Source organism: Tyto alba, unplaced genomic scaffold (genome assembly GCF_018691265.1).
Source record: "Tyto alba isolate M040663 unplaced genomic scaffold, T.alba_DEE_v4.0 Super-Scaffold_16, whole genome shotgun sequence".
NCBI classification, from domain to species: Eukaryota; Metazoa; Chordata; class Aves; order Strigiformes; family Tytonidae; genus Tyto; species Tyto alba.
Genome location: NW_024881278.1, coordinates 28,988,857 through 29,009,575, shown reverse-complemented (window position 1 = coordinate 29,009,575; position 20,719 = coordinate 28,988,857). Strand labels below are relative to the sequence as shown.

The 20,719-nt window shown below is 48.0% G+C and overlaps 2 protein-coding genes across 4 annotated transcripts in view; one reads left to right on the top strand and one right to left on the bottom strand.

Annotated features, from left to right (window-relative positions):
* Window positions 1–4,522, top strand: part of CMTR1 (cap methyltransferase 1) — a 29,653-nt gene extending 25,131 nt beyond the window's left edge. For both annotated transcript variants that reach the window (XM_032995311.2, XM_032995310.2), the window contains one exon: window positions 1,543–4,522. In XM_032995311.2, coding sequence (XP_032851202.1) covers window positions 1,543–1,675 — 133 coding nt within the window. In that variant the 3' untranslated portion in view covers window positions 1,676–4,522. The remainder of the gene's footprint in view (window positions 1–1,542) is intronic.
* Window positions 4,523–4,951: 429 nt separating this feature from the next.
* On the bottom strand, window positions 4,952–18,680 carry CCDC167 (coiled-coil domain containing 167). Of its 2 annotated transcripts, none has more exons than XM_042789406.1 (4): window positions 18,615–18,680; window positions 11,476–11,570; window positions 7,974–8,026; window positions 4,952–6,362 (listed from the first exon to the last, which is right to left on the bottom strand). In XM_042789406.1, exons 1-4 carry the CDS (start codon window positions 18,651–18,653, stop codon window positions 6,217–6,219), a joined length of 333 nt encoding a protein of 110 aa, XP_042645340.1. In that variant the 5' UTR covers window positions 18,654–18,680; the 3' UTR covers window positions 4,952–6,216. The 2 variants fall into 2 exon arrangements, with proteins under 2 accessions (XP_042645340.1, XP_042645341.1); XM_042789407.1 differs by having other exon boundaries at window positions 4,952–5,822.
* Between the last annotated feature and the right edge of the window lie 2,039 nt (window positions 18,681–20,719).

The following is a 20,719-nucleotide window of genomic DNA, read 5'->3' as shown; positions in this document are numbered from 1 at the left end:
GTGAACTGTGCTGTGTTCTTGCAGTCGTTTGCAGTGCAAGCGCAGCTTGGTCACCAGCAGGGTGTGCTGCAGAAGCTGGTGCCTTCTCAGACTTTTAGAAAAACCACTGATCTGGATTCGTGGATTTTGTAATTAATTGCTATGAATAACACACATCTCAACTTTGTTCCCCTGTCTGCAGCAGAGTATGTTACCCAACCTCTGTACACCCAGTGAAATGGAAATTGAGCCCAGCAACTGTAATTTGCTGCATTTCTGGATTCTAAGATGCTTGGTTGCAAGCTGCTAATTTAAAAGCAAATCCCAGTTCATCTAGCCCAGGCTCTGGAATAAGCTGTAGGTAGCTGTGAGCTGTTTAAAGATAGAGTGGGAGAGAGAAAAGCAGCAGCTCCTTGGGAGAGGATGGAATGGCTTGTCTTTGGACAGTGGTTAATGCTGTGGCTGATTCTGTGTGACACCATGGGGTGTGTGCATGGAGATGTTCTACACACCCTGCCCTCTACCATCACTGCCCAGGACTGTGCCTCTGAGCAGGAGCTTGATATGAAATAGGGCTCCTGATCTTCTCACTTCGAATCTTCTTACCTACCTTACAGCAGTGCTTTTAAGAATCTTAAGCTTTCCTTAACTAGCTAAGGGGAAGAACGGGATGGGGTTAGTTCTGCCTATGTACTCGGAAGTAGGCCAGCATGAACCTGCATGAATGGCTGGTTTGTGTGGGACTCCAGAAGGGGATGTGTTGTGTGGTGGTTAGTGAGTACTAATGTGTGTATAATTAGCCACTGACATGTGCTCTTGTCGCTGTGCTAGTACTGCTTTGTTAGAACAGTAGCACTAAATAAGCTATGAATATTACGTGTCAGTAATCTTGCAAAACTAAAGGCTGCTGTGTCGGCAGTAATTAGCAGCTCTGTTTTCATTATGGCTGGGACTATGTTGATGCAGTGAGGGAGGGTTGTGCTTGGTGCATGGAGTGAGAGATGGCGTTGTAGGACCAGAACTCTCAGCAGACAAGAGGAGCTCTGTTATTTCACATGAGGGAAAAAGTGGGGATGAGCCTAGCTGCTTTTTCTACAGTGCAAAGTGCTGTTCGTTTGCAAAGCTCTGTAGGACAGCTATTACTGATTCTAGTAGGTTTGTGGTGAGTGATTAGATTGCTGGTTGCTGCTGCTGGCAGACTTCCTAAATTGTTCAGGAAGGCCTTTCCATTGCCTGCAATGACAGTCATCTTCTCAAAAACTTCGGAGGGGTTAGGTTTTTCCCTAATGACCTGTCTCCTTCCAGCAAATGCTGAACTGAATCTTGAGTGAAGCTAGAATTAATAAGTTTGTTTCCATGGAAATCTCTTAAGCTTGGAAGTTGCTGTACTTTAAGGGCTGTAGAGTTTGTAAGGTGAATGAATGCACGGATCTTTTTCCAAGGCACCCCTTAGAATATCTGTGTGGCTCCCATTGCAAGGGCAGTAGTGTACTTTGTCTAGGATGACAGTGTTTTCCTTGCCTTCTCCTGCCAAACTAATCTTGCTCTCCTCTCTGCCCACAGCATCTGCCATTACAGTCGCCTCTTCTGGGAGTGGGGGGAAGGTGTCAAAGTGCACGACTCTCAGAAAAGGCAAGATCCAGAGAAGCTCTCGAAGGAGGATGTCCTGTCTTTCATCCAAGCACACTACCCCTAACCCCCCTCTCTTGAGGGGTGTGGGGTGGGGGGGGCTGAGCCCAGCTTGGATTCTTCAGGGACTGATGAGACTGGGGAGGCTCCACAACTTCTATCCTGGTGTTCTCCAGAGCTGATTTCCTGGAGGTGATGGAACCAGGGGGTGGTATGCAGAAGGCACAGGACGAGGCTCTACCCTGGCAGTGTATATAAGAGTATGGCCCAGGTAGCGCCTGCTGCCGGAGTACCCGTGGTGACTCTGGGAGCCAAGGCCTAACGCTCTTCTGTCCTGACCTACTGCATGCATGAGGCCAAGGGGCTGGCAGCTTTCTTTGCTCCCGTTCAAACATTCAGCGAGGTTTGTGGAGCTGTGTGTGTGCCAGAACTCTCCAGGCTTGTGCTTCCCTGGCAGTGTGGGAAGGAGCAGAGATGTCTTGGTGGCATTGCTGGGCAACAGCACGTTGAAGCGGCCCTGCATCGTCCCTGGCAGCTGTCTGTCTCCTCGGCCTTGCCAAAGGCCTACACTACCCAGTGGAGGGCGTTTAACTCATTGCAGAATGCTGGCTTTGGGATGCAAGTATGTATTCTTGTTGGTGTGTCCAACACTTCTGCTTATCAAGGCACTTGGCGGGTCACTGGCAGTTCCCATGTGATGGCATCTCGTTGGACAAAGGCCAACAGAGGTTCCTGGCACAGATTTGATGTGCTCAGTGCCAGGGCTTTCTCAGATCTCTAGAAGCTGCTGCGACAGTGATTTTCCCCTCTCCAGGTCACTGACTGACCCCGAGCCAACAGGCTGGGGCTAATTTGTGAACATGTCTGTGCCTCATGGTACTTCTGAGACCAAGGTGCTTTGATTCTTGGTACTCGACACTATTACCTAAGTCTTCAGGGAGGAAAGCATATGCGGGAGGGAAGATACAAGAAGGTTGGGATGGAGAAATGGTGGGAACGTCTGACCCAAGAAAACCCCAGGGCTTCAGTGAAGAGATCTTGACTTTGACCATGTTGGTTCATCAGTAGAAATTCTGTCCCCTGACTGTGCCCACTGGAAAGGTTACCACTTTCCTTTTTAAATGCCAGAGTGGGCTTTGAAACCTTCCGTGTCTCATTTGGCCCCGGAACTGCATCTGGGGTGAAGGCACAGAGCTGTGAAACTCTCAGCATGGTATTTGTATGTCGCACTTCTGTGCTGGGCTCAGAGTAGTCTTCTGTTGCATGTTTTACCTTCACTTCTGGCTTCCATGGCTCTTTTGCCAGGTCTTCCACATAAATCAGAAGAGAACACACAGTTGACTGCTTTTGGCCAAGCAGCAAAATTGCCCTTTTTTTTTTTGTTGTTGTTGTTGTTCTTGGCTTGTTTTTAAACACAGATGGGCAGTAGGGGGGAAATGGATTTAGGGGTTGTCTGAACTGTGCCTTAAAGAAAGCTATAGTACTAGAATCTATAGCAGTTGTTTAGATTCTTGGTTCTTTCTCTTCACACCCGTATGTACAATTTGAACAAGCTTTATGTAGCAAGACATGAACATTTTCACTTGGAGGTGCACGGGTGCCCTGCGCCCCACCCAAAGAAGCCAGAACAAGGATGGCATGTTGTAGATGTCCCACCTCCACCCTCTAAGGCCCAGCATCTTCTGTAGGTTTTGTGCTCATTCTCAGCCCACAGTTCAATGTCATCCTACAAGCAGGCTGTGTTGGAGCTTGGAGCACTTCCATGTCTTCCCAAGGAACCCGTCTCCGTGTAACCATGTATTAATTCTCTACAGTTTGGTATAAATGAATTTAACAGCTGCAACTCCTTGCATCAGAGAAAATTATATGCAGGCTTGATCCCTGCAGAACCACACCCCTGGCTAAAGGAGCAGTACAGAAGTTGGCATGGTCTGTTGGTCAGTGGAAACTGGAGGAGGTGAAGGATGGGAGGTTAGTTTACAGATAGGTAGCCTTGAATATTGTGCAGGGGGAGCTATTCTGTTTCTTCTCAAGCTCTGGCCGAAAGTGAAGTGTGTCAGAGCTGCTTTTTCCACATTGGCAGTATTAGTCACAGGTCTGCCAAAGCAGCTGAGGGACTGCATGCTGTTAATGCACCCTCCTGCTGACCTGTAGACCCCCTCTGCTCTGAAGCATGGGTGAAACTTGTGTGAAAGAAGTGGTGGCCCTACACACCACGCACACCCCCCCTGAAAAAAAGAGGCCTGTCACTGGCAGTTTTGTTTTGTCAGAGGCGCTTCTGTAAAGGGTGAGGAGAGATCCCCCAGTGGGCAGTAAAGAATCTCCAAACTGTGTGGTTCCCAGGCCTGGGTGCAGTTGGCTTTTTAAACCAACCACTAGAGTTCTGGAGCTTCTGTGGGCTGCCTTGAGGCTGTTCCAGTGCCAGCAAAGCATGCTGCTCCCTTTGCCAGGCTCCTTTGCGAAGTGTTGTGTCCTCCACTCAGGGCTTTGGTCTCCTGTGGGCTGGCAGACAGAAGGGTGATTAGGAAGTACACTAGGGCCAGTGTAGGCTTCCCAAGGGTGCAAAAAGACCTGGTTAGCCTGCAGGCTAGCTTTTATGAATAGATACTTTCCGTTTACCCAGTTGCTTCCAGCTCCTCCTGATTTTAATTTGCTTTTATTTTTGATGCACTGAGCCTTGATTCTGAATCCCCCCTTCAAAAAGGCAAGCATGAGCCACCATGCTACTTGCTTCCCTACTGCAGGGTAAATATACAAGTACTGTGTTGGGAAGGGGGGTGAGGAAGGTCTTGCTGAAGGGAACGTTTATGTACATTAATTGCACAATGTATTGTTATTAGGCTGTGTACCATTTTGTGTTGACTTCTCTGCTTTCATTGTCTCTATTACCAATACAGCCCCTTTAGTTCACAAACAGCGCTTGTTTATTTTGCTTCCTCCCAGAATTCTGGCCAGTAGCACGTGTTAGTGTGGAGACAGAGAAATGCCTTGCACAGTTAAATTTTCAAGTTGCCTTTTAAAGGCTTTCCTGGCACGTTAGAGCACACTGAGGGCCACCTAGTTATACGTTGCTGCATCAGAATGAGAGGGGACTACCGGGGACAGTCTCCAGCACTCCTCTGCAGCATGCCAGGCTGCTTTTCCACTCGAAGCAAACACTCAAGCAGATTTCAGGCCGCAAAAGACCACTTACCCACTGTTGAGACTTCACTGACCAGGAACGTTAAGTACCTAACCCAGTCTAGGCTTACTGTGTGCCAGCGGGGAGGTGGTAGGATGAGAATAAGGGAGTGGCTGAGGCATGTTATAAAACAGGAAAAAAAACCCAGAAAAAAACAGGAAGTTACAAGGTCAAATTATTTTATTTAAACCCCTGCAGAGGCACTTCCATCCCTGGGAGTTGATAGTCAATTCTCTTCTGCAACTGTTGATTCTCAGAGGCACAAAATGGCTACCAAGCTCTGATGCCCTGGAGAGGTAAGTAGGTCGTCTCAAAGCCCAAGCACCCGGATCTCAAGTTGGATGCCATCTGCTTGCAGAAAGACACCCATCTACCTCCTATCTGTTTTTCTGGAGGTAGGATTCCTTTGGTCCTGTAAGTCAGTGTGGAGGAGGAAACATCTTTGTTTAGCTCAGCTCCAGAAACATGTGAAGTCTTTAGGTAACAATACCCAAGTTACTCTTTGATTCAAAGAGCTTGGTGTCCCTTCAGCTTATGGCTGAGTTGCAGGAACCAAGAAGGTGGCATGAATTCTGACTGGGCTGGGCAGAGAGCTCTCGTCTGCAACCACAGAGGTCCTCTTCAAAAGGGAGAACATACTGCCTTCCCTCATCAGGCTGGATGGTCTTTACTGTGTTTAGGGTAAGACGGCCCTACCTTGAACTCTGCTCGACCCGATTTCCAATTGTAAGTGTGCTGTGGTTTCTGGTTCGTCTCCTGTTCCTCCTCAATTCTCGAAGAAAAAGGTTTCCTACGAGGCTTGGAGAGGATACACAAGAACAGCAATTTGAAATGCTGATCCTCACCCTTGGGGGAGGCACAGTGGTGAGAGGAGGAAGAGCTCCTTGCAGGAGAGTCATTTGGTCAGCAGGGAGAATTCTTGAGTGCAATCACATTGTCCAGCAGGTGTAAATAAGAGCAATCAGCAACCCCATGGCCACAGCAAGGGCAGCGTTCTTGCGATTTTCCTTACGAAGCACACTCAGTTCTTTCTCTGGGAAACAAACAAAAGCCTTGCCTGTGAATGTTCTTCCTGTTGCAGCTACATCTTTCAAAACTGTCTTAAAAGCACAATGCTACCTTGGCCACAGGTAATTCTTTTGGGATCAGTGTGTAAAGCTGCCAATTATAAGATGTGCTGAATGGGAAGTAAACTATCAAGAACGCTGTCCTTTGCTCTCATCCTGTCAATCTCTAGCTGTGCTTGGGAATACTTCAGTGCCAGACCAGTTCCTGTTTGCAAATGACCTTTTTCTAGGACCCTACTAAGGACAAAATGGGTTATTAGAATAATTGCTTATTCTCCAAGAGAATGAAGATGATGGAGAACTACTGCTACTACCTTCTAGACTAACAGCTTGGTACCTTTTCCTAGTGCTTAAATTTACTTAAATACAACTGTAGCCACCTTTTGAATGTTGCAGAATCAGAATTTGGGTTGGTTTGTAACCCAGAAGGATGAGTGGTAGACAGCTCTGTGGACACTCATTCTGTTGGGGTCTGCAGCTTTTTAGAGACAGGTCACTTCCCCTGGCCCTGGCTTACAAAAGAAGAAACACAGATGCAGAGAGAGGAAGGAAGCGGCTACCAAAAGTATGGAGTCCTTCTGCTCTCCACTTCTGTTCTGTTCCCTTTACCACTTGTTCTGTTCCACAAGCCTCTTCTGGATGGTATGGGCAGCAAGGCCTACAGCATTGCATAGCTAAACAGCAGTAATTATTTTGCAGGACAAGGTTGGGTGCAGACTGTCTCCAGAGCCAGACTGTTCTTGCTGCTGGTCAGCTGCAATGACTGCGTGGGTTCCTGCCCCTGCAGTTTGCACCAGCAGCCTCCAGTGGGAATGTCCTGGTGCTGCAGGTTCCCAAACAGGCTGGTATCAAAAAGGCATTTAGTAGTTCTTTTTTGCCCCCGTTCTTCACCTAGTACAAGCCTTCTCATGCAACCACAGAGCAAACTGCTTGAATCTGCAAGGCTGCAGCAGAGGTGGTAGGGGCAGGAGATCACATAACCCCAAGCACAGCAGTGCCACCTTAAACTGATAGAATAATGCCATTGTCAGCAACTGCAGAGCACGGCCTCAAGTGTGTCAACGGGAGTAAGCAGAGATTTAATCAGAAGCCATAGCAGTGATCTAAAAAGACTGTGTGCACGTGCACTGTCTGTTCTGTTCCAGGAGGAGCAGCCATCACCATTAGGTGAGGCTGTTGCTGCTGTCAGATTGATCCGTTGATGCTAGCTAGCACCGATGGCTGACTGCTGGTAAAAAGGGTAGCAGGGATGTGCAGAGCCTTCTGCTGTCTCTACTGCTAGGCCCTTAGGGAACAGCATTGAATCTGTTTAAAATAACTGTTAGTCTTCTGGAAACAGTCCTTTAACACGAGTTAAAATTACAAATTTGCTGGCCATATCCCAGCTTTCAACTCTCCAGGCCTACAGGAACACTTGTGCTTCTTTCCCTTGTGTGAGCTCTGGTGCTTGCACTGCTGCAGAGTGCTGTCAGGCAGTTAACACACTGATCAACACCAGGAGCCTGAAGACGTGCAAAGCAGCATCCCCAGCGGAATGGAAGCACTGTCAAACCTGCGGTAGTTCAGAGGCACTCTCATTTTAACTGTCTACAGCAGGACTTGCAGCAAGGAAAGACCCTGGCTCTCTGGAATTGCAATTAGCACATCAGTGTGATTCCCTATGTTTGTGTGCTGAATGGCCCCAGAAACTGATGCAGGGAGAACCTTCCCCAAGGAAGGTACACTTTGCTACACTCCAGGTAGCACTTGCCAGCTTGCTTAGCAAGCCTCTATTAAAAAAAGGAAAGTGAAAAAACTGTGTGGGGGATGTTAGAAGCCACTCAAGTCAATCTGTTGGCTAAGATTATCTAAAGACTGGCACTTTGAGATATGTGAAGTGACATCTTTCCCCCCTCATTAGCTGCTGCTTATTTTCTTCCCCTATGGTAGCACAGCTCAAGCAGGAGGATCCAGAATCCTATTATAATATGCTGACTAGCTTTCCCTCAGTCTAGCTCCCTTTGGTTGAACCTAAATTCAAAGGCAGAAGTCAGAGGTGTCAGGAGCTTGAAGACGAAGCTAAGCTGCAGCACTGATCCCATGCAGCCCAGAGGGACCATTTTTAATGAAGCTCTTACCATAGTTGTCAGCTTTGGTCATTAGTAAGTTTCTCTCTCTCTCCAGTGACTTTCTGTAATGAGAAGAGTAGTTCATTACCTGCGAGGCACAACACAGCCTATTTCTTTGCTTAGATGATGGAAGAGAGACTGTCCCATGGCTGGGGATATCTGCTCACAGACTGAGCCCCTCACCCTTCACTGTAGAGACATGCCAGTTTAGAAAGCCCCAGCTGTGCAAGAGAAGAGATGCAGCAGCTTTAGATTATTTTTTCCTTTCCCCAACCTGCTTCAGATCTGTCCTTTCAGGACCGTGTCAATGTTGGCAAGCAGGTGAGAAAGGGGGCTGTGTGTCAGAGGCCCCTACTTTGGTCCCCCCAGGTCAGGTAAGTAGTTCTGCCACAGCTATGGATGGATCAGGGTCCCCATATGCTCTGCAGGATCCTGCCCCTCCATCTGGCTTAGTGCTCAAATACTACTCACCAACTGAAGCTGGGATCCCATTGTCAGAAGCATCCAATTTATACAAATTGTTCAACTCAAGGAAACAAGCTCAATCTGAGCCCAGTCACAACCTGTTATTAGACTGAAGACTCAGGATAGTAACAATAAAGATTAAGTGAGGCCAACCCAGCCCTTGTCTTAAACTCCACAAGGTAGTTAATAAACAGTTTAAATAATGATTAATAATAAATTAGTAAACCATTTAAAATATAAATGTGAAACAAACAGCTTGAAAGCAGCAGCCTTTCCATTACAGCTCTGAGGATGAGGTCACTCCTTTCAGACTGTGTGCACATAAATGAACACACACTAACAAATTATCTCCTGGTTCAGAGCAAAGAGAGAAGGCAGTAAGTGTAACAGTTTGTTGTTCCCCTTGGGGCAGAGCAAGAAACTGTAGGAATAAAGAGATCCAAATCTATGTGTATAGCTAGTTAAGGAGAGCAAGAAAGCAAGCTACGTCAGAGCAGCTGGAGAAGAAAGGGCTCCTAAAGGCAAGTGGGGAAGGGCAATGTGCAACGCAGGAGGAAGTGAGAAGAGAGATTTACCAACATGACTGAGTTGCTACTTAGAAACTTGCCTTATGAAAACAGTCAAGGGAAGAGGTTTTGAGAATGAGACCTAAAGAAACCATGACAACTGAACTTCAAAATGGGAAAACAGAGCTTTCTTTTGTGTACTATTCATTGAATTAATAATTTTGATCATGGTACCTTCCTCCAGGGTTTTTCGAAAGGTCTGTATGAGGGCAACAGGATTTCTGTTTCCACCTCCGTACAAGTTTGTATTGGATTTGCATGGCCAGGTCTTGGTAGCCACAGGGCTTAAGGGGTGGCCTCTGTGAGAAGCTGCTAGAAGTTTCCCCTGTGTCAGCAGAGCCAATGCAGCCGGCTCCAAGACAGACCCGCTGCTGGCCAAGGCCAAGTCCATCAGGGACAGTGGTTGCGTCTCTGTGATAACATATTTAAGAAGGGGGGAAAAAAACTCTGCAAGGGCAACTGTAGCTAGAGAGAGAAGTGAGAACATGTGAGAGACACAGCTCTGCAGACACCAAGGTCAGTGAGGAAGGAGGGGGAGGAGGTGTTCCTGGTACAGGAGCAGAGATTCCCCTGCAGCCCGTGGTGAGGACCACGGTGAGGCAGGCTGTGCCCCTGCAGCCCAGGGAGGTTAGTGGTGGAGCAGATCTCCACCTGCAGCCCGTGGGGGACCCCACGCCAGAGCAGGTGGGTGCCCAAAGGAGGCTGTGACCCCGTGGGAAGCCCACGCTGGAGCAGGCTCCTGGCAGGACCTGTGGGCCCATGGGAAGAGGAGCCCACGCTGGAGCAGGTTTGCTGGCAGGACTTGTGAGCCCATGGGGGACCCACACTGGAGCAGTCTGTTCCTGAAGGACAGCACCCCGTGGGAGGGACCCACGCTGGAGCAGGGGAAGAGTGTGAGGAGTCCTCCCCCTGAGGAGGAAGGAGCAGCAGAGACAATGGGTGATGAACTGACCACAACCCCCATTCCTCATCCCCCTGCGCTGCTGCGGGAGAGAGGAGGTAAAGAAATCAGGAGTGAAGTTAAGCCCAGGAAGAAGGGAGGGGTGGGGTGAAGGTGTTTTAGTATTTGGTTTTATTTCTCCTTGTCCTACTCTGATTTGACTGGTAATAAATTAATTTTCCCAAGTTGAGTCTGTTTTGCCCATGATGGTAACAGGTGAATGATCTCTCCCTGTCCTTACCTTGACCCACATTTCATTTTTTGTCTCCCCCATCCAGCTGAGGAGGGGAGTGATAGAGCAGCTTTGGTGGGCACCTTGTGTCCAGCCAGGATCCACCCACCACAGAGTTGTAAAATTCAGAAAAGGTCCCAGGAATCCCTATTCCTAATTATTTACTCTAGGCCCTATATTTCAGAGAGAAATCATACAGATCTATTCTGTTGAGATAGCACAACTGTAGGTTTGGTTGTTGGCCACCTAAGTACCAGATAAAGGATACAGACAGTAAACGTAAGAAGAATTTAGGCCTAGAAAAAGACTGTTGAGGAGCTAAAGAGATGAGGGACAGGAGGAGATGCAACCCCGTCTGGGGTTAAAATCCCAGTAAAGGGGAGGCAGGGGGGAGAGAAGAAGAGAGAAAAAGTGGGAAGGAGGAACAAAGAAGTTAAGCTGAGGCTGACAAGTATCAGGTTATGGAGACATCACCACTGCTAGGACCACTTCTAACTGGGTTCTGTAGGACAGTACTGTAGAGCAGACACCAGGACCGACAGGACTGCTCTGTGGGCTTACGACTGAGCTTCCCAGCCTTTTTTGCTAGGAGCAGAGCAGTAGGATGCTGGTGACTGGAAGAATGTCCTCAAGCAGAGGGATTTGAGGATCAGCTGGAAGATCCAGGATCTCTTGCTCCACACTCTAGAGAAACAGCAGGTTCTCCCTGTGTCTGTTACAAAATCCAGGTCAAAGTCCTAGAGCTGGGACTCCAGGCAAGAAGCCTACAGTTGCCTCTTCTATGTCAGTGACAGATTTCAGGGAAATTGTCCCTTTTCCCTTTCCCAAGGAAAGTTAGTGTGTCACTGCATCCCTGCATCCAGGCACATTTGCAACACCGGCACAGAGTAATTTCCCTCAGCCCCTTTTGCAGTTGCATCCCAGCATGGTCTGGCCCTCAGTAGTTGCTGCACATCTCCCCGATTGAGCTCAGGCAAGGCCTGAGTAGCAGCATGCAGTGAACCTTTGCCAGACTCACAGAGCTGTTTCCTAGCAGGCCAGGAGCCAGCTCTGCAAATGAACTGGCACCTTTCAGGCACTGCTTGGCTGGCTGTGGTGTAGGTGGGAGAGTAAGTCTGCTAAGATAAAACTCTCTCCATGTATCACTAAACTTCTCACCCTTGCAAGTTCCCCAAGTAAGCTCCAAGCTGGGGGAAGAGTCTTGTCATGGGGAACCACACATTCTCATCCCTTTGCTCAGTGCTACAGCAGAATAACAGCTAGCTGAAGTACACAGCCACAGCTGTGAAAGGAGCTGGCCATCAATACCTTCCTTCAGGGCTGAGCTTCTCCCTGCGCAGTTTAAGATCCACCTCCTCCATGCTCTGTCTGCAGCGTGCCAGCTTCTCCTCCAGTCCATCAATCTGAAAAACACCACACCAGTCACCATCTTTTCCTCTTCCAGCTAACATGAATCCATCCCCACTCAGATGGGAAGCGTGGCAGCTCAGCTGCTCCACCTCCTTCCTCCCCAAACCAAGGGAGGAACAGCCCCAGCTCTGTGTAGAGATCACAGCACAGAGAGCCCATCACCTTCCAGGCCAGCCTGTACTATACCCCAGGCAACCGTGACATTGTAATTCCAGACACAGCCAAGCCAGCTCTAACACTCGATTGTGTGGCTGGCCAGCACCTTTTTGCTAAGATCTGATCCTGTTCCAGCCTGTTTTAGTTACTTTGTACGTGGTTCCACAAGCAATGAAGTGATCTAAGGCATCTTTATACAATTAAAAGAGGATAAAACGAGAGAGACTGGCCTTGGCCAAAGCCTGAGGGACAAGGTCTTGATTTAGTGCTGTGAATGGATGCAGAAGTTCATGGGACGTGACTACAGAGCACCCTCAGCTGTCTGGTTGGGTGAAGAGGGGACAAAGGGGAAACCTACTGTCTCTTTTACCCTACTACACCTACAACACAGACAGTAGTCTGCACAGTATGCTCAAGAGAGCATTCACCACCTCAGCCACACCTTTGATCTGCACCAAGTTTTGACAGCAACATGTTCCCATGCAGAAAAGCACTGGTAATGTCTCTTCACCCAGTTTCTTAACAGCCACCCTCCCCTCTACATCTTCCTGTGGAGGGGAGTAACCATGAGTAAGTACAAGAGGGTTGAGCTACTTGTGTGCAAATTGACTGCCCCGGAAGGAATCCTACCATGGGCAACAGTTCTTCTGGGAATCATTCCTCTTTTCTGCCTGGCGACCAGAGTGTAGACATCTTTAGGAAAACTTTGTCTTTCAGGCTTGTTTCCAACAGGTAAACAGTGGGACTAATCAGATAATATGAACACAACATCCTAGCCTGAAAGAAAATGACCCCTCTTTTTAGCTACTTAGCACAACACTCCTGCTGTGTCTGGTTCTCCAAGCAAGGCCAAGGTTGGATAGATGGCTCACTGCACAGCCTCTGTGGTGGGAGCCTTCACAAACCAGAAGCTAAGAGGCAGCACGGTCCCGGGTAAAGTACTGAGGGGGAATGAGACACCAGCTGCCTGGACATCAGCCTAAGAGGTGGCCCAGGGCACAAACACTCATATAAACAGCAATATGGGAAACAAAAATCAAAGGTAGTGATCCCTAATTATTGCTGCTTTGGGGATCAGCTCCATCCTGAGCTCATTAGCAATCTCACACCTTCTGCTCAGAAAAGGCAGGCAAGCGTTATAAATAAGCAGGACGGGAGAAGAGGCTTGGCGTAAAGGGGAGAACAAAGCAGACTGCAAGAAGGAGTTCAGCCAGTCAGCTGAATAGTCTCACTGCAAGGAGCACAGCAGAGCTGGGGAGGGGGCCACATATAACAAGGCTCAAATAAATCTTTGCATCATACCAGATAGCAATTTCAAAGTCCCTTGTTATTAGACAACTCTGCCAGGGCTGTTGAGATCCCAAGCTCCCCAGAGGCACCCGCACAGTTTCCCCTGAGCCCATGGGGAGCACCAAGGCACATTATCCGATCCCAGGGCACACGGAATGGCACTTCTGTGTCTGGCAATGCTTGGGCTTGCCTGGATGGGGACATGGATATTTCTGAAGCATGTTAGCTGAAAATGCATTCAGTCAGGGCAAAGATAATTGTCCTCCTCCATATCCAACTGTGCCAGTTAAGAACGTTCACTCCAGCTGCTCACTGCTATCTATCATCCACTGGAGCTCAGTCAGTGAGACTCACGGCCCCAGTCTGCTTCAGGGACAACCAAAGGCTTCACCCAAATCAGCTCTGACCACTGCTGAAATTATCAGCAAGTTAATTTAACAGCAGAGTGCAGTAGAGTGGAGGTGGGGTGTCCATCCAGTCCAGTTTAAGGAGGACCATCTCCTTCATCAGTTCGTACCATTTGCGAATGACTGTGTCTCTGCTCCCTTATCTGTTGAAAACCCTCACATACACACACCACAAGAGGTACTTCAGCATATGTTACCTGGGTCCTCTTTAGCCAGTAAACTTATTACAATGCACCATGCCTTCTCTGGAAACACGTTTAAAAATCATGTTAAATAATACAATTTAATGAGAGCTTTGGTTAGTCAGCTCTCAACCCCACCACTAAATTATCCATGTCATTGCACTTCCTATCTTCTTCAGAGCTGCTCCTCCTGCTCAGTTTGCAGTTGCTCTCACTAGTACCTTTTCTGCCCATAGTTCTGTCATTTCATGAGACATAACAAGAGGATATTCCATCCAACTCCGCCAATGCTTTTACTTTCTGCTGACTAAAAATCTCCAGATTCCACATAATACTTTAAAAGTTTCAACTGGTTTTACTGCTCTTAAATCAAAACCAAAGTTTGGGTCCCCTGCTGGATAGCAATAATTCACTAATAAACCACATGCCCTAGAACTGCACCATCAGCTTTGCTGAGCTGGGGGGCACAAGGGACAGAAAATAATCAAAAAAAAAAAAAGCAAGGAAAGAGGAAGAGATTGCTGAATGAACAGAATATTTTTACTCCATATTCTCACTATTTCTTTTCTTCAGGCTAGTCTGGGGCATTAGGGGTTATAAGGAAGGACAAGAGTGAGGATTCCCAGGTACTACCCCATTCACTGTGACTCAATTTCCCTACTTATAAATTAGGACAATACTATCTGCCTCCTGGAGGTGGCTCATTTACACAAGGAGCCTCAGACACCGACCCAAACTATGAGCAGAGCACTATCTTGGTAGTCAGTGCCATTGTCTCACTTGGGATTTGGGATCTGTTCCTGCAACCTAGGAGTCTCTCAGCAGTTCAGCCATTCAAGTAACTCTCCACTGTAGGGCAAAAGAAAGAGAGAAATATAAAAAAAGCACAGGGAGAAAACAGAGCAATGCCTGGGAATTACTGATTACTCTCTGGGCTGCTGAGGCAACTCCCAGAGGGGCCATATCCTGTAAAGCTGTAGCACAAGAAAACTTGTAGAGCTTTGGCATAACTCCCTGCAGCAGCTCTCCAGGAAAACAATCCTAGAAACAGGTGCATACCTGAGGTTGTTGTAGATGGAAAGCTTTCCCTCCTCCTAACCAATACACAAGAAGGTTAGTTGGGGTATGTACCTAGGCCTGCTGGAAGCCCACCTGAAAGCAAAGAGCCAAGCTCGCTTAGCTGAACCATCGCTCCACAGTGGCTTATATTTTTAGTGGCAATCTCAGCACAGTGGCTTATAAACTGCAGAGATGAACCCTTGCTCCTTCTGGCTCTCTTTTCCACAAAGAGGATCCTCTGGGACAGAGCTGAACTGCTGCATGCATGAAGCTTGCATGACAACTCCTCAGGTTCATATGGCCTGTAGCAGGGACACAGGACTTCACTTGCAGCAGCATCTTTAAGTACCATCAGTTAAAAACGTAAGTGAAACAGGTGCTTCATATCCAAGCTGCAGCTCGGTGCACACAGAGCTGCCCTTCTGCTCTTCAAGAGCCACTCTAGAAACGCAAGTCCCAGCGGCTTTGGACTCACACAGGGATCTAAGACCAGATGCCTCCCTTGCTCCACAAGATATGACAAGGCATTGAGCCATTTTTGTTGAATTCTGGCAACACCCAGTTGCAATCTGGAGACCTTTTAAATCAGAGAAACCTGGAACGGATTTCAATCCAAACCAACTTAGACACTTATTACAAAACTCAATTGTTGGGACCATCTTGGGCAGGGAGCCCAAAATGGCTCACATAAAGGCAGAGACAAAAACAGAAGGGAAAAAGAAGCAACTTTGCTTACAGAGTTGAGCTGGATCCGTTTTAATAAATTTTGTAATGAATTAATAAAAGCTATCTTTCCAGCAGAAAGGCTAAAAGCACTTTTCAAGAACTGGCATCCACCCTCCGCTTTTATGAATTCCCTAATTAAGATACTGGCAAAGAGCCATATCACACATACGTCGACATCCAACAGCGTTAGGTAATGAGGTTTTCGTCTTCTGACCCTCATAAAACAGATCAAAGCCAACTGAAGAGGTGGGGGCAAATTAAAAAAAAAAACTTCCCCAAGCAGTCATCTCATGCCTTGTCACCTGCCAGCACACTTGAGCCATTCTTTTCACAGAAGAATTAGTGGTTCCTGCATCCACAAATTTGGCTGGATTATTAAAATTAGTCCAGCAGAGACAAGTTTTGTTTAAATTCAAATGCTAACTTGCAGTTCACGGACACACTTCCATTTCCACCATGCTCCTGGAATCATTTTGCATGCTGGCAAATCATTTCACAGATCCTGTGCCCACAGCGTGTTTGGAAATATTTACCAGGCAAAGCTACTATACAATAGGAGATGATCCACCAGCAAAGTCTAAAATCCTGCAGATGAACCCTCTGTTGGTAAAGGAGAAAGGCCTGGGTTCCACTTGCAACTCCTCCTTCAGCCCTGCAGAGGCTATCCAGTTAGTGAACCCACCCTGCCTCAGCTCAGACCAGGGGCTTTGCAGGATAGCACACAGACATGACACCACCCACAGCTTTTAGAAAAATCCTGTAAGAACAGCTTGATTGAGTAAAGACTACATTGGCCTTTTGCCCATTCTTTATGCTCTTGCACAGACACTGATCAGCCACTGCCTTGTCAGAAGCAGCAATACACGTAACAATACTTTCTCCAAATACACGCTTGACATTTTGCAGCTCAGGCACTGCCAGAGCACAGGGTGTTCTCTTTGCATTTAATACCCCCAATTTTTTGCTTCCACGATTTTTTTTTGAGTGGCTGTCTGAGCTACAAGTATATTTTTAAGGGCTACAACATCCTCTGGCAAGGAGTTTCACAGCACAGCCACAGGTTATGGGAAGAACCAACCCCTCCTGTTTGTTCTGAGCTTGTCAGCTGCCAGTTTCATTTGACAGCCCTGATTTTATATTGAGAGTGAATGTTCACTCTTTGTTTAAAGTTACAAATAGAATGCAAAGGGTACCGACCTATATCAGGTCACCTTGCAGTCAATGTTTTCAAGCTTAAAAGGACCTGGTATGCTTAGTTGTTCCTTGCATAGAAGTTTTCACACCTTTGATCGTCACTGTCACTCTCTCAAGCTCATTCTACTTTCATTATTTTGCTACAAAACAGACCAGTCCTCCCAGTTCCATCTTCCTGATGAGTTTCCTCAAGAAAGTTCTGTGCAGCTCAGCATTATCAATAGGGCTGCCTGTTGAAAGACTACAGAGCTATATGAAAGGAGAAGTGTCATGAGTTTAAACCACCACATTAAAGAGACACATTTATATCAGTTTAAACCAGGTCATATCAATTACACCTGCAATTTGTAAGTGCAAACTAATCTGATAAGTGTCCATATAGAAAATTGCATTCATTTAGCATCATGACTTCAGTTAAACAAGCATGACTCTGCCTAGATTAGGCCTTTCAAAGCTAGCCATGCATCACATCATATTAAGAATCATTTGGAAAGTTTTCTTTACAATCGTAACAGCACAGAAGATAATACTGAACCCAATAAAAGTTTAAATTATGAAATCAATATCTTGGTTGTCACATATTCTGACACCTGAAATGCAGCCCTCTCTTCCTCTGGCTTAAAGGGATTTTGTTTTCTTCTTTCCTAACTTCTATTCAGTACCTTTCTCACTGCTGTCAGGGGGAAGAATTTTATTTTCTAGTAGAAAGGTTAAGTTTTCATCAATAATACACTGAAGAGTAGTTCTACAATCCTTTCAAAAGTAGTGTGTTCTGTCATGACAACTTCTTAAAAAAAAAAATAAATCTAAAAGCTACTAGAAGTCCCCAAACACTTTGCAGGAAGTTTCTGTGGCAGCTCAAATCATTCCCTTTTCATTCTGTGACCAAAAGGTCCCTGACAGGCTCACCCTTTTTACCACCTCTCTTTTTGTAAGGTAGATCCTACCATCTCAACTCTCCTTGTCTGTCACATCCCACACAGCAACCAAAAGAAATTCATTATTTCAACTCTCCCTGCTAGGATCACTGAAGAGAAGCTTGGATAGTCAGCACGCTGCCCTCTGGACTCCCTTTGGTGGTTATGTTTGGGTTAGAGTGCCCAGAAATGTCTGTTTCACTAATGAAAGCCTAACTAGATGAAATAGACCCGAAAACTACTATAAACTGAGCTCCTATTCATATGGCACAGTAGGACACTCACCTTTACATTTCTGGCTGATGAAGTATACTATGACAAACTCCAAATCCTTTCCCTGGCTTTTCTATCCTGGCTATCTGGTCTGTTGTGCATACGTTCATCTGAAAGACTTCAGAATAGAGAGGTGAGCAGTGAGATTCACTGGATCGATTCTGCACCATTTCAGCCATTTGTCAGGAAGCTTCAGGCTTCTGCTGTCCCCAAAGTACCCACAACACACAGACCTGAACTCCTGGGCTCTCCACTGCCTCCTTCAAGTCAGCCCTGACAGCACCATTCAGTGCAGGAGCCTTGAATGAAGTATGTTGCAGAGACCTTAATCTGCTACTCAAGAGATTACGAAACACCAACGCACAACAATAACAAGGCAGCTTTATAAGGCATACTTTTAAAAACCAGTCTTATCCCCCTTCTCCTTGCAGAGGATTACAGGCACCTCATGTGCTGGTTTATTACTGGGTTCCTCAAAAGCAGTAGCCACGCACAGCTTTGCTACCGAGGGGCAAGAGCTTGCCGCAGCACCCTCCGTGGGCACACACGCTTACCGCCTCTCCCTGCGCTGGCTCTGAGGCTCAGCGGGCGCAGGGGCACCACACGCCATCGCTCAAAGGCCCGGGATGGAGGGCAGGGCGCCGAGTCCCGCCGCGGCCTCCTCCCCCGCCGTCGCTCATCAAGATGGCGGCCAGGCGCGGCACCAGCGCCGCCGGAGCGCCCCCCCACCGCACAGCCCCGGCCCTCCCCGACGCCAACCGCTCCCCAGGGAAACGCTACTGCGGCCGTGACGACGGCAACCGCCTCGCCTCAGCCCCGCCGCCGCCTCTCACCTCCCGCGCCACGCTCAGCCCCTGTCGCCGCCTGCCCATGGCCCCCACCGGACCCGCGCATGCGCAGGCCGCCACCCCGCGCCACCCCACCCCACCCCGGACACGTGGCTGCCGCCATCTTGGTGAGGGGGCTGCGCGGTGGGGCGGCAGCCATCTTGGTGAGGGTGCCCGGGGACAACGGTGGCGGCGCTCGGCGTGTGAGACCGTTTTGGCGTGGAGGCGGTGGAGAGCGCGCGGCAGGGGTGGCCTGCGGCGGTCAGAGCGGCGTCTGCTGCTTTGTGCCAGCTCTGCCTGCTCCCGCTGCGGTGGATGAGGGGTGGCAGGGGAAAGATCACCAGGCTGCAAAGCCAGGGTGGTGATACAGGGCCTAGTTAGGGACAGGGGATGTGAGGGTTAATGTGGGAATAGCAAGAAGGGGATGACAAGGGAAATAGTTGAGGTAACAGTTCTGCTTAATGAGTGGATAGTTTGCAAAACATGATGAGCTGAGGCATGGAGTCTTTAGGCTTTATCAGTACAAAGCCGGTTGGGACTAGACCTACGGTTTGGACAGCAGCCAGTAAGAGACTGAGTCTGCGCAAAACCTGGGGTCACAGAGCGGACAGGAGGAAGAGGAGCTTGACTTCATCCCCAAAGACCCCCACGACCACCACCAGAAGACACTGCGCAGACTCAATTGGGAGGAGATTATGGAAATGCTAATTATAATACGAAGCGGGGATAGGTAATGCATATGTATAGGCGTATTGCGAAATATTATGAATATGTAATCATTTGCTCTATAAATCTAAGGTAACGGTGCCATATCGGCGCGCACAATAGGAGGAGCTATCCCCTGTGTGCCCAGCGCTGAATAAACATACCTACTTTACAATCTGTCAGATTGTGGAGTCTGTTTTCCGCACGTCAGTGGGACCTCTCAGTCCTTTTCGGACCTGCCTCTCCACCCCTCAGAGACCCTCCAACCTTGTAGGGGGTTATTGGCCAGGGTCTCCAGTGTGCCGTCTGTGACTGTCAGAGGGCAAATCCAGACTGATCAGTTAGTTGGTTTTCTCACAAGGGGAGCCAGCTCCCTCCTGCTTCGACCTTCTGCACTGCTAGGCCACTCCAGCCCAGCTCTTGTACTGCTGGGGGTCGGGGCTCGCCTAGGAAGAAGGTGATCCCTCCGAAAAACTAGGCACCAGTAGGACCGCTGTTTTGCTGTGCGTTATGATCACTGAGAACTGCGGGCTGTCCTTGGGGCTTCCTTCCCAAACCCTAGTGCGGAGCCGCGGACGAACGACACGCCGAGACGGGTTCAGTGTAGGAGATAGAGCATCAAACAACGTGTGTGTTTATTGGTCCAGGGTACATATATTTATCCAGACAATGATAATTATTATGCCTACTAGTCACTAGCTGATTGGCTTAAGCTCTAAAGGTCGTATTCGCACGGTCCACCTACTTGCAGTTAGCTTACAGCACAAGCTTCTCATAACACTAAGTTTCTCATGCTACTATTTCTGATTCCTGTTGACTTGTTTTCAATACACGACAGTACCATAACACAATGTTTCTCAGACCACCGTTATCATAACACCGGGTTTCTCAGACCACTATACCTAATCCCCCTTAACCTGTTTTCGACACCCCACGGTACACAGGGCTGAAGCATCCTTGACATTCCTCCTGTATCAGCAGCTGTGAGCAGCTGCAGGCAAACCCTAGTGAGGCCCAGCATCAGCAGCTAGAGCAGGCTCTGATCATACAATCGCTCGGTGGGCTCAGGACCCTTGTCTCTGAGCCATTCTCCAACACCCTAGCTTTATGCTAGAGCAGCTACAGGAAAAGCCAGCTGCTTGATCTACCAGGAGATAGGACTTTGGGCACACCAGCCAGTTCATTGCAAGATGCTAATCACAGTGTTACATATGCATGGCAGCTTTTGTCCTGACCCAAGAAAGCTTTTTACGAAACACTGCTAACTTGTATTACACGAAAAAAAAAAAAAAAAAAAAAAGGCAAGAACCACCACTGAAATGCATCTGTCTTCAGGGTAGGACATGACTGCTACATGACAGAGGACAGCAGAGCTATTTGCTGACCAAAAAAAAGGAAGGCTGGGC